Source organism: Mobula hypostoma, chromosome 16 (genome assembly GCF_963921235.1).
Source record: "Mobula hypostoma chromosome 16, sMobHyp1.1, whole genome shotgun sequence".
Taxonomy (NCBI): Eukaryota; Metazoa; Chordata; class Chondrichthyes; order Myliobatiformes; family Myliobatidae; genus Mobula; species Mobula hypostoma.
In genome coordinates this window covers 35,094,345-35,112,167 of record NC_086112.1, presented here as the reverse complement: position 1 = coordinate 35,112,167, position 17,823 = coordinate 35,094,345, and the positions used below count along the sequence as shown (strand labels likewise).

Below are 17,823 nucleotides of genomic sequence, written 5' to 3'. Positions count from 1 at the left end.
AGCTCTTTAATAATGGATGCTGCCTTTCTGAGACACCGCTCCTTGAAGATGTCCTGGGTACTTTGTAGGCTAGTACCCAAGATGGAGCTCTGCAGCTTCTTTTGGTCCTGTGCAGTAGCCCCCTCCACACACACACACCCCCGCCATACCAGACAGCGATGCAGCCTGTCAGAATGCTCTCCATGGTACATCTATTTAAGTTTTTGAGTGTATTTGTTGACATACCATATCTCTTCAAACCCCTAATGAAATATATTTGCTGTCTTGCCTTCTTTATAACTGCATCGATATATTGGGACCAGGTTAGATCCTCAGAGATCTTGACACCCAGGAAACTTGAAACTGTTCACTCTCACCACTTCTGATCCCTCTGTGAGGATTGGTATGTGTTCCTTCATCTTACCCTTCCAGAAGTCCACACTCAGCTCTGAGCCAGAGTGACTAAATTTAGTTACTTTTACAATTAGTATCAGAATCAGGTTTATTGTCACCAGCATGTAACGTGAAATTTGTTAACTTAGCAGCAGCAGTTCAATGCAATACGTAATCTAGCTGAGAGTGAGTGAGAGTAAGTAAGTAAGTAAGTAAGTAAGTAAGTAAATAAATAAATAAATGATAAATAAAATAATAATAATAATAATAAAAAATTACATATATTGAACAGATTTTTAAAAAACAGCAAAAACAGAAATACTGTATATTTAAAAACAAGTGAGGTAATGTCCAAAGATTCAATGTCCGTTTAGGAATCGGATGGCGGAGGGAAATCAATATGCAAGGAAATCTTCTAGTCTAATAAATATCATGTACCCAAAATATAACAGATGGCATTATTTTACTAATAACACGAAGATTCTGACTAATCAGTCAGTTATTGGTTTGCCCTATCTGCTGCTCCACTGCTCCCCTGTCTATTCCTACTATTTATAACCATTGTGAATGTGATGCAAAGCTCAATCCTATTATTGTCTCATGTCCACATTTTCCATCTGAGATTAACAAATGGCAAATGACTAGCCCTTGCAATAGTTTTCTTCTTATCTCAAGTTCAAAGACCAATTATAACACACCTATTGAAGCTCCAGCAAATTCTGCAAAGAAAAGGGTAAATCTTTGGTCTGTTCATAGAGTCATGCAATTATACAGCATGGAAATAGGATTTTTAGCTCAAATTGTTGATGCCCACTAAGGTGGCATTGAGAGCTAGTCCCACTTGCCTGCATTTGGCCTATTTGCTATAAACCCTTCCTCTCCATGAACCTGTTCAAATGACTTTTAAACATTGTAACTAAACCTGCTTCTTTCACTTCCTCTGGCAGCCTGTTCCATATATCACCATACTCTGGGTATTATGTAGCCAAAGTGCTCCGAAAAGCCATTGTGGGAGCCACTACTCGTGTGAGTGGGCCAGGGCTAGAGTGCGAGACTTCGGCTCAGTATCTTTGTTGAATAAGCAGAGACTCTAAGTTAGCTCCTAGTAAGTTTATTTTTCTCTTTATCTATTAGTACATAGCTAGTGTATTGAGAATTGATCCAGGGTATGTTCTTTGTTTGAGATGTGGGAACTCTGGGAGAGAGTCTCCTCTGTATGAAGTACATCAAGATGCAACTCTTTGGAGACAGTGTTAAGGAACTGGAGCCGCAGCTGGAGAATGGAGAATGGCTCATATGGAGAATGAGGAGGTGATAGATAGGACTACAATGAGGTAGTCACCCCTAATTTACAGAAGGCAAGTAGCTGGGTGACTGTTAGGAGGGGGAAAGGGAATAGGCAGCCAGTGGCTGTTCTCCTCAATAATAAGTACACTGCTTTGGTTACTGTTGGAGGGAAGACCTACCAAGGGGAAGTCGCAGAGACTGGGTATCTGGAACTGAGTCTGCCCCTTTGACTCAGAAGAGAAGGGGGGAGAAGAGGAGTACAGTAGTGTTAGGGGATTCCACAATTAGAGGAGCAGACAGGAGATTCTGTGGAGGTAAAAGAAAAACCTGGATGGTATGTTGCCTTCATGGTACATATGGGTCCCAAAGACACAGCTGGAACAAGGAGATCCTGAAAAGACAATATAGGAAGTTCTGCAGAAAGCTAAAAAACAGGACCTCCAGGGTAGCAATCTCTGGATTGCTGTCTGTGCCACATGCCAGTGAGGATAAGAATAGGATGATTTGGCACATGAATGCACAGCTGAAGAACTGGTGCAGGGGGAAGGTTTTCGGATTTTTGGATCATTGGGATCTCTTCTGAGGAAGCTATAACCTGTAGAAAATGGATGGGTTACTCCTGAACCCAAAGGAGATCAATATCTTTGCAGGCAGGTTTGCTACAGCTGTTGGGAAGAATTTAAACTACGTTAGCAGGGGTTTGGGAACCAGAGTGACAGGGCTAAGGATGGGGCAGTTTGCATTCAAATAAATACAGTGTGTAGTAAGACTATGAGTAAGGACATAGGCAGATGATAAGGCAAAATTGCAGTCAGTGGGATGAGTTGAAGTGTAACATGGAGGCAAAATCAAAAAGGGAGATGAATACAGGACTGCAGGTGTTATATTTGGATGCATGCAGAATATGGAATAAGGCAGATAATCTTATAGAACAGTTAGAGATTGGCAGGTATGACATTGTGGGCATCAGTGAGTCACAGCAGAAAGAAAATCACAATTTGGAGCTTAACATCCAAGAATACATATTATATTGAAAGGACAGGCAGGGAAGTGAGGGGTGAGGTGGCTCTGTTGATAAAAAATAAAATTAAATTCCTAGAAAGAGGTGACATAGGATCAAAAGATGTAGAATTCTTGTAGATAAAGTTATGGAACTGCAAGAGTAAAGATACCCTGATGGGTTACACACAGGCCTCCAAACAGTAGCCAGGATGCGGGGTACAAATCACAATAGTAGATAGAAAGAGCATGTAATAAGGGCAATGTAAGAATAATCACTGGGGATTTCAATATGCAAGTAGATTAAGAAAATCATGTTGGTGCTAGATCTCAAAGGAGGAAATCTAAGGACAGAAGAGATGAAATATGAAGGTAAGTTAACCAATAATATAAAAGAAGCAGCAAAAATGTGCTTTTAGACATATAAGGAGTAAAAAAAGGTCAGAGTGGATATCTGACCACTGGTAAATGACGCTTGAGAGGTCATAATGAGGAACAAAGAAATGGCAGATGAACTTAATAAGTATTTTGCGTCTGTCTTCACTGTGGAAGACACAAGCAATATGCCAGAAATGCAGGAGTGTCAGGGGGCAGTAGTGGGTGCTTTTGCTATTACTAAGAGGTGCTCGGGAAGCTGAAAGGTCTGAAGGTAGTTAAGTCACCTGGACTAGATGAACTACACCACAGGGTTCAGGAAGACTGGAAAATTGAAAATGTCACTCCGCTCTTCAAGAAGGGAGGGAGGGAGAAGAAAGGAAATTATAAGCCAGTTAGCCTGACTTCAATGGTTGGTAAGTTGTTGGTGTCCATTATTAAGGATAAGGTTTCAGGGTACTTGAAGGCACATGATAAAATACATCAAAGTCAGCATGGTTTTCTAAAGGGGAAATCTTGCCTTACAAATCTGTTGGAATTCTTTGAGGAAATAACAAGCAGGATTGACAAAGGTCTGAAAGGTAGTTAAGTCACCTGGACTAGATAGACTACATTCCAGGGTTCTGGAAGACTGGAAAATTGAAAATGTCCACTCCACTTTCCAAGAAGGGTGGGAGTCAGTGGATGTTGCTTACTTGGGTCTTCAGAAGGCTTTTGACAAGGTGCCACACATGAGGCTGCTTAACAAGAACCCATGGCATTACAGGAAAGATACTAGCATGGATAGAAGATTGGCTGACAGGCTGGAGCCAAAGAAGGGGGCCTTTTCCGATTGGCTGCTGGTGACTAATAGTGTTCCGCAGGGGCTGGTGCTGGGACCATTTCTTTTCACATTATATGTTAATGATTTGGATAACGGAATTGGTGGCTTTATGGCCAGGTTTGCGTACGATACAAAGAAAGATGGAGTGGCAGGTACTGTTGAGGAAGCAGGGAATCTGCAGAATGTCAGACAGATGAGGAGAATAGGCAAAGAAGTGGCCAATGGAATATAGTATCTAGAAGTGGTAGAAGGAATAAAGGTGTAGAGCGGTGTTTTCCAACATTTATTTAGTCCAACACTCTTTTAAAGCACTTTCATTCTTGTCAACACCTCCCTAAAGCACCTTCATACTTGCCGTCGGTCTTGAGCACAATCTATTTTCCAGTGCCCCCATAGTGTAAAAACATATCTACCATATACTATCATGAGAAAAAAGATTCTGCTTTAAATTTTTAATTGTTTTTACAATTAGCTTACACAGTACCTGTGCACTGTGCAGCAGCTTCAATGTGATTCTTGAGCTTGATGGTTTTTAGGAAGAGTTGAAGTATCTGGTTCAAGTTGTGACAGCAAAAGCCTTAAGTCCCCATGCGTATGTCCAAGTGATTTCTATGTTTTGTGAGTAGATGGCTCACTGCATTGAAGCCTCTTTCAACAAGGCAGGGGGATGGAAATGCAATGAAGAGCAATTTGGCTCTTCTCCAAAGACCAGGAAACTTCATATGACAGTGTAGCCACATACCACAAATGCCAACATTCTTGAAAGTTATCCCCTTTGATTCAAGAGCCTGATGGTTATGGGGTAATAGCTGATCTTGAACCTGGTGGTGTGAGTTCTGAGGCTCCTATAACTTCTTCCTGATAGCAGCAGTGAGAAGACAGTATGTCTTGGGTGGTAAAGTCCTTGATGATAAATGCTGTTTTCTTGCAACAACACTTCATGTAGACGTAGTCAATGATGGTGAGGACTTTACCCATGATGGACTGAACCACATCCACTACTTTTTGTAGGACTTTCTGTGCAAGGGCATTGGTGTTTGCATATCAGGCTGTGATGAAGCCAGCCAATATATTCACCACTATGCATCTGTACAAGTTTGTCAAAGTTTTAGATGTCATGTCGAATCTCCACAAACTACTAAGAAAGTAGAGGCATTGCCATGCTTTCTTAGTAATTGCACTTACATGCTGGGCTCAGGGCAGGTCCTCCAAAATAATATCACTGAGGAATTTAAAGTTGCTGACTCTCTCCACCTCCGAACCTCCAGTCAGAACTGGGTCATGAATCTCTGGTTTCCTTCTCCTGAAGTCAATAATTAGCTCCTTCGTCCTGCAGACATTGAGTAAGAAGCTGTTGTTATGGTACCACTCAGCCAGATTTTCAATCTTGTTTCCCAAACTCTTGTCAATTTTGAGCAAAAATTCAACCACAGTGTCAAAAAGATCAAAGAAGCGTTTTAAGCAGCAGCCTTTTGACAGCCAACACACTTCAGTACGAAGAAGCAAACGTTCAAATTCTTTATCGTCATGCTTGAAAAAAGTCCTTGGCTGAGGTTTCTCACTGGGAGATGTTGACGATGAATTACACAGTGAATTGCAAACAGAGTTATTACTCAGAGGAATTGGATTTTAAAATACTGGTATCCGTTTTGGGAACAGTGTTGAAAACTTCTGAAACAGCAGTATCATTAATCCTCACCAGCTGGATGAGACTTTCCACACTTTGCTATCATTTTGGAAATGTCATAAGAAGCAATCAGACCACTATCAAGGTCATTTTTAGCTTTCTTGGCAAATGACTTGAGTGTGCAATGCTTTTCAAATGCTTCTTTCATCTTCTGGAACGAAGTAATAGCATAAGTAGTCTTTTCAGGGTGTCTTTTACGGAAGTATTATCACAATCTTGATGGTTTCATGATTTCATTAGACAGTACAGTGTTACGAATAAAACACATGGAGTGTTGTTGATTTGACTGGAACGGAATAAAACCATACTCCAGGTATATAACATTGTTATTAATACACATTCTGTGGTTTCTGGTTCTTAGCAGGATTAGAGTTCAAGGCTTCACTGCCTTCAGACTCAGAGATCACACCATATGCATTTATCCATCACTAACGGGGCTAAATTAAAATAAAAAATGAACACAATCTGTGAATGCCTATCGGAAGTTGTCGATGGCAGCGAGTTGACACAGATGGAACCTTAATGGTGGCATGCAAAGGAATGGCGAGGTGAAGGTGAAGATGTTAGCAACAGCAAAAATAACGTTGACAAGGATTCAGATTGGAATCTGAATGTTAGTTGGGATACAGCAGGTGTTCAGCAAGCTATCTTTATACTATTCCAGTTAGCGCCATTGACTAATCGCATAAGATCTCATAATCCACTAAGATGGTTCTTGACTGCATATATGAAGCTGAGGACACTTTGAACACCTCAAGAAGAATCTTCGGGGTCGACAGGTTCATTTCACCACTCGGTTCTGGCCAGCGCTGTATCATTGTGCAACCTGTTTTCTGTAGATCTGCAGAAAAAGTTGAAAGGGTGAACTTGACTTATCAACTGTTAAATTGCGTGAACTTGTTCTGTACCATGAGTCAAGGGGAACTGTTGGCACCCTAGCTGCTAATTTATGCATCCCCAATAATGTCTGTTTGGTTGGTAAGGTTGGATGAGATTCCCGTGTTCCAGTGCCTCATCCTTTTTTTGGAAGTGCCTGCTCTACTAATGGTCAGTCAGGTCTCGTGCCTCAAGTTAGGATGGCAATTACTGCGCCCCACCACCCCAAGAATCTAGCATGCCCCCTGACAACCTCCATTTCCCCTAATACTCCCTTAGGTCACGTAACCAACCCCTTTGGGAATCACTGGTGAAGACTATTTTCTAAATTGGGATAAAATTCAAAAATCAGAGGGGTAGGGTTGCCAACTTTCTCACTGTGTTTACCCCGAGAAAAACTACCATGACCATGAAGCCTCGCGCGGGCACCTGTGTGCGCATGCGTAAACGTGCCGCTTTTTTCTACACATCGGCTTTGGCGATTCTGTTCAGTGAAACTACACCGTACATACATTATTTCTACTTCATATAGGCTGTGTATTTATCGTATCACTCCTGCTTTTACTATATGTTAGTGTTATTTTAGGATTTATGTGTTACTTGGTATGATTTGGTAGGTTATTTTTTGGGTCTGGGAACGCTCAAAAATTTTTCCCATAAAAATTAATGGTAATTGCTTTTTCGCTTTACAGCATTTTGGCACGAAAGGTTTCATAGGAACCGTCTACCTTAGCGGGGGAAATACGGGACAAACCAATTTAGCCCAATAAACGGGACAGTTGGCAACCCTAGTGGGGGGGGGGGTGTTAATCACGACCGGAATATAGGTGATAAGTCAACTATAAGTCACTTATAAGTGGCTAATACACTCAATTTCGTTTCTGAAAAGGATTTATTTAATGAATTTAATATTAAACACACAGTGCATATTTTCCTCACATGAATACAGTGATAAGTCAATTATAAGTCACTTATAAGTCAATAGCATCATAACATTTTAAGTAACGTTTGGATATTAAACACACAGTGCATATTTTCCTCATGTGAACATATAAAATCATTGCAACACACCAATATCACTGAATCAGTGGGAGCCCTGGGCTTGTTTTCCTGCAAAAAGATGGTCCTATCGAGGGGTGATGGGAGACAGCAATACTCGAAGGGGGTTCCTTATGTCCAGTCTATTCCACGATTTCATTTTCGTTGCATTCATTGGAGAAAACCCCACTTCGCAGAGATATGTTGGAAATGGAAGCAACATTTTCATGGCTTTTGTGGCTACCTCAGAATATTTAGCCTTGACTTTGATCCAGAATGCTGGCAGAGATGTTATGTCAAACATACTTTTCAGCACGCCATCATTTGCAAGCTCGAGGAGTTGATTTTCTTCCCGCGCTGACATGGATGACAGTGCGTTCAAGTTCAACAGTAGGCGTGACAGAGAATGAGGAAAGGTGCAGCTGATTCATATTGTTTCATGTCGCCAAATCATATCGTTTCCTCGCAGACCGGTAGCACATGCTTTGCGGCCCGGTACCGATGGTTGGGCACCACTGATTTGGAACAGAGATGAGGAACAATTTCTTTAGCTGGTGAATTTGTAGAATTCATTGCCACAAACTGCTGTGAAGGCCAAGTCATTGGACATGAGTGGAGGTTTATAGGTTCTTGATTAGTCAGGACATCAAAGATTGCAGGGAGAAGGCAGGTGAATGGAGTTGAGAGGGATAATAAATCAGCCATGATGGAATGCCATTGCAGACTTGATGAGCCAAATTGCCCAATTCTTCACTTATGTCTTATGGTTTTATGACTGTTTCTCCTATTTTGAATTTAGTTCAATGGGGATTCGATTGTAAGGGGAATAGACAGGCGTTTCTGCAGCCGCAAACAAGACTCCAGGAGGGTATGTTGCCTCCCAGCTGCAAGGGTCAGGATGTCTCTGAGCGGCTGCAGGACATTCTGGAGTAGGAGGCTGAGCAGCCAGTGGTCGTGGTGCACATAGGTACCAACGATATAGGTAAAAAACGGGATGAGGTCCTACACGGTGAATTTAGGGAGTTAGGAGATAAACTAAAAAGTAGGAACACAAAGGTAATAATCTCTGGATTACGACTAGTGCCACGTGCTAGTCAGAGTAGAAATAGGAGGATATTTCAGATGAATACACAGCTTGAAAAATGGTGCAAGGGGGAGGGATTCAAATTTCTGGGGCATTGGAACCAGTTCTGGAGGAGGTCGACCGCTACAAACAGGACGGTCTGCACCTGGGCTGGACTGGAACCAATGTCCTAGGGGGAGCGTTTGCTACTGTTGTTCAGGAGGATTTAAACTAATGTGGCAGGGGGATGGGAACAAGTGCAGAGAGACAGAGGGGTGTAAAATGAAGGTAGAAGCAAAAAGTAGTAAGGTGAAAAGTAAAAGTGGCAGGCTGGCAAATCCAGGGCAAAAATCAAAAAGGGCCACTTTTCAACATAATTGTCTAAGGGCTAAGAATGTTGTAAAAGCAAGCCTGAAGGCTTTGTGTGTCAATGCAAGGAGCATTCGTAACAAGGTGGATGAATTGAATGTGCAGATAGTTATTAATGAATATGATATAGTTGGGATCACAGAGACATGGCTCCAGGGTGACGAAGGATGGGAGCTCAACATTCAGGGATATTCAATATTCAGGAGGGATAGACATGACAAAAAAAGGAGGTGGGGTGGCATTGCTGGTTAGAGAGGAGATTAACGCAATAGAAAGGAAGGACATTAACCGGGAGGATGTGGAATCGATATGGGTAGAGCTGCATAACACTAAGGGGCAGAAAATGCTGGTGGGAGCTGTGTACAGGCCACCTAACAGTAGTAGTGAGGTTGGGGATGGCATTAAACAGGAAATTAGAAATGCGTGCAATAAAGGAACAGCAGTTATAATGGGTGACTTCAATCTACATATAGATTGGGTGAACCAAATTGGTAAGGGTGCTGAGGAAGAGGATTTCTTGGAATGTATGCAGGATAGTTTTCTGAACCAACATGTCGAGGAACCAACTAGAGAGCAGGCCATTCTGGACTGGGTATTGAGCAATGAGGAAGGGTTAGTTAGCGATCTTGTCGTGTGAGGCCCCTTGGGTAAGAGTGACCATAATATGGTGGAATTCTTCATTAAGATTGAGAGTGATATAGTTAATTCAGTAACAAAGATTCTGAACTTAAAGAAGGGTAACTTTGAAGGTATAAGACATGAATTAGCTAAGATAGACTGGCAAATGATACTTAAAGGATTGATGGCGGATATGCAATGGCAAACATTTAAAGATCGCATGGATGAACTGCAACAATTGTTCATCCCAGTTTGGCAAAAGAATAAACCAGGGAAGGTAGTGCACCCGTGGCTGACAAGGGAAATTAGGGATAGTATCAATTTCAAAGAAGAAACATACAATTTAGCCAGAAAAAGCGGCACACCTGAGGACTGGGAGAAATTCAGAGTCCAGCAGAGGAGGACAAAGGGCTTAATTAGGAAAGGGAAAAAAGATTATGAGAGAAAGCTGGCAGGCAACATAAAAACTGACTGTAAAAGCTTCTATAGATATGTGAAAAGAAAAAGATTGGTTAAGAGGAATGTAGGTCCCTTACAGTCAGAAACAGGTGAATTGATCATGGGGAACAAGGACATGGCAGACCAATTGAATAACTACTTTGGTTCTGCCTTCACTAAGGAGGACATAAATAATCTTCTGGAAATAGTAGGGGACCGAGGGTCTAGTGAGATGGAGGAACTGAGGGAAATACATGTTAGTAGGGAAGTGGTGTTAGGTAAATTGAAGGGATTGAAGGCAGATAAATCCCCAGGGCCAGATGGTCTGCATCCCAGAGTGCTTAAGGAAGTAGCCCAAGAAATAGTGGATGCATTAGTGATAATTTTTCAAAACTCTTTAGATTCTGGATTAGTTCCTATGGATTGGAGGGTGGCTAATATAACCTCGCTTTTTAAAAAAGGAGGGAGAGAGAAACCGGGGAATTATAGACCGGTAGGCCTGACATCAGTGGTGGGGAAAATGCTAGAGTCAGTTATCAAAGATGTGATAACAGCACATTTGGAAAGCGGTGAAATCATCGGACAAAGTCAGCATGGGTTTGTGAAAGGAAAATCATGTCTGACGAATCTCATAGAATTTTTTGAGGATATTACTAGTAGAGTGGATAGGGGAGAACCAGTGGATGTGATATATTTGGATTTTCAAAAGGCTTTTGACAAGATCCCATACAGGAGATTAGTGTGCAAACTTAAAGCACACGGTATTGGGGGTATGGTATTGATGTGGTTAGAGAATTGGTTGGCAGACAGGAAGCAAAGAGTGGGAATAAAAGGGACCTTTTCAGAATGGCAGACAGTGATGAGTGGGGTACCGCAAGGCTCAGTGCTGGGACCCCAGTTGTTTACAATATACATTAATGACTTAGACGATAGAATTAAATGCAGCATCTCCAAGTTTGCGGATGACATGAAGCTGGGCGGCAGTGTTAGCTGTGAGGAGGATGCTAAGAGGATGCAGGGTGACTTGGATAGGTTAGGTGAGTGGGCAAATTCATGGCAGATGCAATTTAATGTGGATAAATGTGAGGTTATCCATTTTGGTGGCAAGAACAGGAAAACAGATTATTATCTGAATGGTGGCCGATTAGGAAAAGGGAAGGTGCAACTAGACCTGAGTGTCGTTGTACACCAGTCATTGAAAGTGGGCATGCAGGTATAGCAGGCGGTGAAAAAGGCGAATGGTATGCTGGCATTCATAGCAAGAGGATTCGAGAACGGGAGCAGGGAGGTACTACTGCAGTTGTACAAGGCCTTGGTGAGACCACACCTGGAGTATTGTGTGCAGTTTTGGTCCCCTAATCTGAGGAAAGACGTTCTTGCCATAGACGAAGGTTCACCAGATTGATTCCTGGGTTGGCAGGACTTTCATATGATGAAGGACTGGATCGGCTAAGCTTATACTCTCTGGAATTTAGAAGATTGAGGGGGGATCTGATTGAAACGTATAAAATTCTAAAGGGATTAGACAGGCTAGATGCAGGAAGATTGTTCCCGATGTTGGAGAAGTCCAGAACGAGGGGTCACAGTTAGAGGATAAAGGGGAAGCCATTTAGGACCGAGATGAGGGAAAACTTCTTCACACAGAGAGTGGTGAATCTGTGGAATTCTCTGCCACAGGAAACAGTTGAGGACAGTTCATTGGCTATATTTAAGAGGGAGTTAGATATGGCCCTTGTGGCTAAAGGGATCAGGGGGTATGGAGGGAAGGCAGATACAGGGTTCTGAGTTGGATGCTCAGCCATGATCGTACTGAATGGCGGTGCAGGCTCGAAGGGCCGAATGGTCTACTCCTGCACCTATTTTCTAAGTTTCTATGTTTCTATGTCTGAAGAATAAATTGGAAGCAAAAACACAGCAAGCCCCCTTTGTGAAACTATTCTTTATGAAAAGTTCTTGAAAGATTCTAAACGTAGTTCAGCAGATGCTGATTTGCTAAACACTTAGAACCTATTTTACAACTCCTAGAAGGAAAAACACCTCTTTCCTAGTTACATAATTTTGCAAGTGTGGTGATATTTACTAACTGGTAAGAGCATTAAAGAAGCTCTCATCTCAAATTTGCCAGTATTAATGTGTTGTAAATGATTAACATTCTTGCAGAAACAGGTGAGGGAGAAAAAAAATGGAATTACAAACAGATGCCTGGAATTTTCAATTTTGAAGTAAAATGAGATACATTTATTCAGAAGCTAAAGTTCACATTTCGCAGAAATAAAATATTCTTCACTTGTATAACTTAAAATTAAAAGAACATGCACACTTTACTGCTTATTAGTATGAAAATTGTTACACTTTGTTCTTTCACTGTATACTATGAGAATATATCTTATTAGAGTAACAAATATATTTTCAACATATATTTTTGAGTAATCACTGAATACAGAAAAGCAAAATATTTGATCTGGTTTGATACAATAACTAATCAGAATCAGAATGAGGTTTACTATCATCCTCTTACAGAATGTGAATGTTGTTGTTTCTCAGCAGCAGTACAGTACAAACACAAAAAAATTACTACAAATTACAAAATAAATAAAAATGCAAAAACAAAATAATAAGGTAGTGTTCATGGACTATTTCATTTCAACTTATGACACATTCACAGGAAAAGCACTGTAGAAACATACTCTATTTAAGTTTAGAAAACTAAAAAAAAATTAGAAATAGTATTTATAAAAAATTAAAAGTCAAATTCATCAAATCTACCTTTAAAAGAAATGTATAAACACCAGCATAAATTATATAGGAAAAATGCTGCAGTTTCAGGTCTTCAAATGAGATTATAGCTAATAAGACAAGGCACATGAGAAGTGCCATACAGTATATTGATCTAAAAAGGAGTCATTTTCTGCAATCTGTGACCCACTTTACAATACTCCCATCATCAATTTGACACTCAATATTATTTGACAAGTCCCAGGGATTTTGAGGGAGCGCCGGATGCCAGGTCTGCCCTTCCTTCCGATTTCAATGCCAAGTTGAAATCTCGGTAATTTTACATTTTTCTCAATACAACTGTATAAAACATAAAAGAGCTAGTGTAACTGCTTATAGGTCAAAAGTCAATCAAACAATTGGCTCAATAGAGTGCGGAGAGTCATCTGACACTCTTGTTATTGGAATGTATTGGTTTAGAAGCAGATAAAGATGATAAAAGTTATTCTGCAAACCTGTAACTTTCAATGCCAGATTTCTTATTCATGTAGGGGATTTAACTTTGTTTTGAAAAGAAAAAGAATGCAAAAACTGTACAAGGGCTGTCATTGTATCAACACAAAGGTGGAACACTTAACCGTTGTTGTTCATTTTGGGAAACTTACAGGTATTGAAGAATTTTTAAAATCACCGAAGAATTAGAAGTACAGTATAATTTTCTTTCATTTATGACACAAGTTGATTAGATCATGGAATTATCCATTATTTCCTGGAATAATTTCATTCTATTTTGGCACAGGCAAATACAGAGTTAAGTTATTAAAAATGATTGAAACAATGCAGGTACATTTTTCTCTTTAAGTATACATGTTACCACTGTAGTTTGGAATATGTTTGATCAATGTTTTTAATGAATGAACCTTTATTGTTGATTTATGTTCACCATGTGCATAAGTAACACTATAAAAATGTGATATAATAATGCCCAATGTGACCTGACCATGTCCCAAAACAAATTCTAGCATCTGCAGTTTCTCCTGCCTTCCTGACTCTGCCCCAATCCACCTACACCCTCTCAGGCAGAAAAATAAAAAAGAGAGTAATTTTAAACCATCTACAAACATTACAAACAAACCCGAATGATCCTAAGGCTAGACAGAGTCTCATATGCAAAGTATTACAACTGACTGCAACATTGTTAAATGGAGAGTTTGAGGAATGGAGTGAGGTTGGTAGTTGATAAGAGTATGAGGGAAAGGAAATAAAATGAGTTAGGGTAAGATTAGTGTAAAAATTGGTGCTTGATGTTCAGTGCAGACTCAATAGGCTGAAATGCTTGTTTCCATGTTGCATTTCTCTAAAACCATGACATCTTACAGCAATTCAACTGTCTTACTAACAACTCAAACTAATGCTATATTAATGTGTAAAACAGAAGTATATTTTTCTCATGCCTATTCATGAATAAGATCATTCAACTTTTTGAACTTACTTATACTTAGGCATAAGTATGCCGCCAATGCACGATCCAAAAATAGAGAATCCCATTGCAACTATCCCATTCCAGAAGCCCAGTTCAGCCGGAGAGAAACCATGCTCCAATAAAAACATTGGAAACATGCTCACAGAAGCCTGTTCTCCTGAAAACAGAATAAAATTGAAGCACAAGTCAATAGAATAGCAGAGTACATTGGCAACAATAAACATGAGTCTGTTGAAGCTGAGGAAGAATGCCCAGATATATTATGAAACTAGTCAGATTGCTTCAGATTCTGAACACATAATACTTCCCAATGAGATTTCCGAGTCACCTTTGCTTTTATTCTGAGGGGACAACTCAAGCTTTATATCATCTTTCATTAGGTAACTATAAATTAGTAGCATAAACCAGTTCACCAGTAACTGATTTACATATTTAAGTTTGCTATTGTTTCAAAGTTCAAAGTAAATTTATTATCAAAATACATATATGTCACCATACAACCCTGATATTCATTTCATTTTCTCACAGGCATACTCAATAAATCCATAATAGAATAATAACCACAATAGAATCAATGAAATACTGCATAACCTTGGGGATTCAACCAGTGTGCAGAAGATAACAAACTGCAGATTTTACAATGCAGTCATATGATACACAGCATAATATCAGTGTAATACTGCAAGATGGTGGCAAAACTAAGATCTGTGTCATGTATTTTGAATAGATTCCAAAAGATTTGTTCATGGTCACTTAGAAAATGTTTTACTCTCATTTCACTAGTACAGCCTTCAGGCACATACAATGAAAGTGCGTGCAAATATATTGCCCGGCATCATCCCTTCGACAGATCACAACTTTATGTTGAAAATAAAGCCTAATCCCACTTCTTATATGTAGGCAATTTTGTAAATGTAGTAATCCAGCTAGATTACCTGATGAAAGACTATTTTTGGCAATCCATCTGGTGCTGTTGTAATGGTGGATTTTTGGATTACTGCTAAATTCTGACTCCATTGGTGCAATGAATCTTCAGTTGGAATTCACAACACTTGAACTGTGATACAGTGCATTTTCTGCGCAATGAACATGGAGAAAAAAAATCCCTCACAGTAATCTACTCTGCTACCTTACTCTGAGTATGGCCTAATGATAGAAAATTGCTTCATTCAACTTAGATTTACTATAATCAATTCCCATTTATTTCACTGTTGCACAATATTCTCAGAAGCAGAGTCACACCTCTTCAAATTGTTTCTCAATTTTATTAATACCAAAAGGGATTTATTTTTGGTGTCATTATAGCTTCACCTAGTGGATCTTAAGTGAACTTCAGGATTGGACAATTCCTATGTCAGGCTTTATTTCATCTTTCTTGGCCTTATTAGACTAAACCCGAAAACAATGTATTTGAAATATTGTTTAAAATAAGTGTGGCTGTGGCATTTGAAATGCTGATCTAAATTACAGTCAGCTAATTATCAGTATATTTTATGCTGTGTTTTGTTCTAGTCTGACCATCCTTGAGCTAACTAACACAAAGCCCCAGGATCTACAGCATCTCAATATTATGAAACAAAATCACTGTCACTATTGGCACCAAGCTATCAACGTGAATCAGTTTCCCCAGGCAGATGATGTGCTAGTGGACAGATTATATATGTGTCTGACTGGTTGCAAACACTGAGTATCCAGGCTCAGATTTAAATGGGTATTCAAGGCATAAAGGTTTAAATTAAATGTAGGCAGTAAAAACTTTGGAGGAAGGATAGTCGTTCAATCAGAACAACTTATGCACATCTTATGATTGTTTTGCAACATCACACCGCCAACCTTGTCAGAAGTGAGAAGTCAAACCATATTAAAAGTGTTATCACACATCAACCTAGAAATTCCAGTAAGTTTTTTTTTGAGATGCTACCTTCAGCACCTGTCACTATGATGATGGGTGCTTGGGATTTTAGCCTGAATAAGGATGGAAGATTATGAAGTCTTCTTACTGCAGCAGAAGAGCTTGGAGATGACATGGATAGAGTTAAGAAACTAGGAGAGATAAGTGGTCTGGGCTGGTGTACTGGAGAAATTGGAATAATGACAGGTATTAGTGATAGAAGCGGTAGAGCTAACTAAATAAGTATTAAGATGCAAGTTGTTAGTAGAGGGTATATTTAAAGCAGAGGTTCATAGGTTCTTGATTAGTAAGGGTGTCAAATGTAAAAAGCAGGAGAATAGGGTTGAGAGGGATAATAAAATAGCCATGATGGAAAGGCGGAGAATACTCAGTGGGTTGAATGGCCTAAACTGCTTCTGTGTCTAACGGTTTAGAAAGGTAGCAACAAAAACCTGAAGTCAGAATTATCTTTGCCTTCAAGGTGATTATAAAACAGTAGGCAATAAACATTCATCTTTTCTTTAGAGAACAATAAATGCATTGCATTTTTTGACTGTTACTGTTTTCTCCATTCATAAAATCAATCTATTTCTTTCTGTTAATCCCTGGCTGTTTTCATCATCGTCATTTGGAAACTTAACCACTTGCAACCAATTTTCAGTTTGAGCTTTTGGATGCAGACTGCTTCTTCATTGTAATAGCATACAAATGCACCCTAAACCTGTCTTGATATTTAAGGTATTCTATATAGTACTTCCCTTCATGACTAGTTTGTTCCAAGAAAATCACAGCCCAATTTCTTCCATTTCCTTGATAATTTTAAATATTTTCACCAAGTATATCCAGTTAAATTCATTGCATGAGCCAGTGAGAGGAAGTTTTACAATTGAGCACAGCATATTATAGGGTTTAAAGCTTCATGTTAACTCCTCAAAAAGGATCAATGAAATATCCAGTTTAAAAGTTTCACCTTCTAAAGTTAATAGGTTATTTTTTGAGTTAATCTTTCATTGCTCCAAATAGCTAAAGTCATTAGTCTGCTTCCTAAATGACAACCCTGATTTCTTTATGTCACTATCAATTTGATTGTTTAGTGGTAGCACTTGAAAATGTATAGATTTTAAAAACAAAAGTTTGAGAACACTGTGCTGATCTCATCGCAAATTCAGTACTGAATATTTTTAGATTATAACTTTTTAAGAGATGTTTCGTTTATGGAAGTATTACATATGATGTGAGTAATTTGGGAATAATTTTAGATTGAAAATATTTTTAGATCAATACTTGCAACCACTTTGTAGGTGGTTGAATAAATGAGGAAATAAATATATTACAAAAGTAACATATTAAAACACATGCCAACCCAACATATAAATAGAATTTATTGACCGAAATATAAAAAGGGAAAATAATGAAATAATACCAGTCATAATGTTTTTAAATTTCACAAACATTAGTTCAGGCTTCTAAGTGTTTAACTGGGTAAGAAATCTTTAAGTGACACTTCAGCTTCGGAAAGAACCTGATATCTTAGTCACAAAACAATCATGCATTTGTGGTCAAGGGAAAATAATCTATGCATTACCAAATGGTGAAGAATTTGTAAGAGACAAATTATCAGTCATTTACTTGAAAAAAAAGAAAGTCTAAGGGTTTGTATCCAGAGATGTACAACAGAGGAGTTTTAGTAGTCAAAGACAATTATTTTTATTTATCTTATTTATTATTTATTGAGATGCAGTCTGGAGTAGGTCCTTCTGGCCCTTTGAGCCACGCCACCCAGCAATCC

General features: G+C 39.3%; 1 protein-coding gene across 2 annotated transcripts in view; it reads right to left on the bottom strand.

Annotated features, from left to right (window-relative positions):
- mfsd3 (major facilitator superfamily domain containing 3) overlaps positions 1 to 17,823 on the bottom strand; it is a 76,787-nt gene that overhangs the window by 29,454 nt on the left and 29,510 nt on the right. For both annotated transcript variants that reach the window (XM_063068747.1, XM_063068748.1), the window contains exon 3: positions 14,153 to 14,300. In XM_063068747.1, coding sequence (XP_062924817.1) covers positions 14,153 to 14,300 — 148 coding nt within the window. The remainder of the gene's footprint in view (positions 1 to 14,152; positions 14,301 to 17,823) is intronic.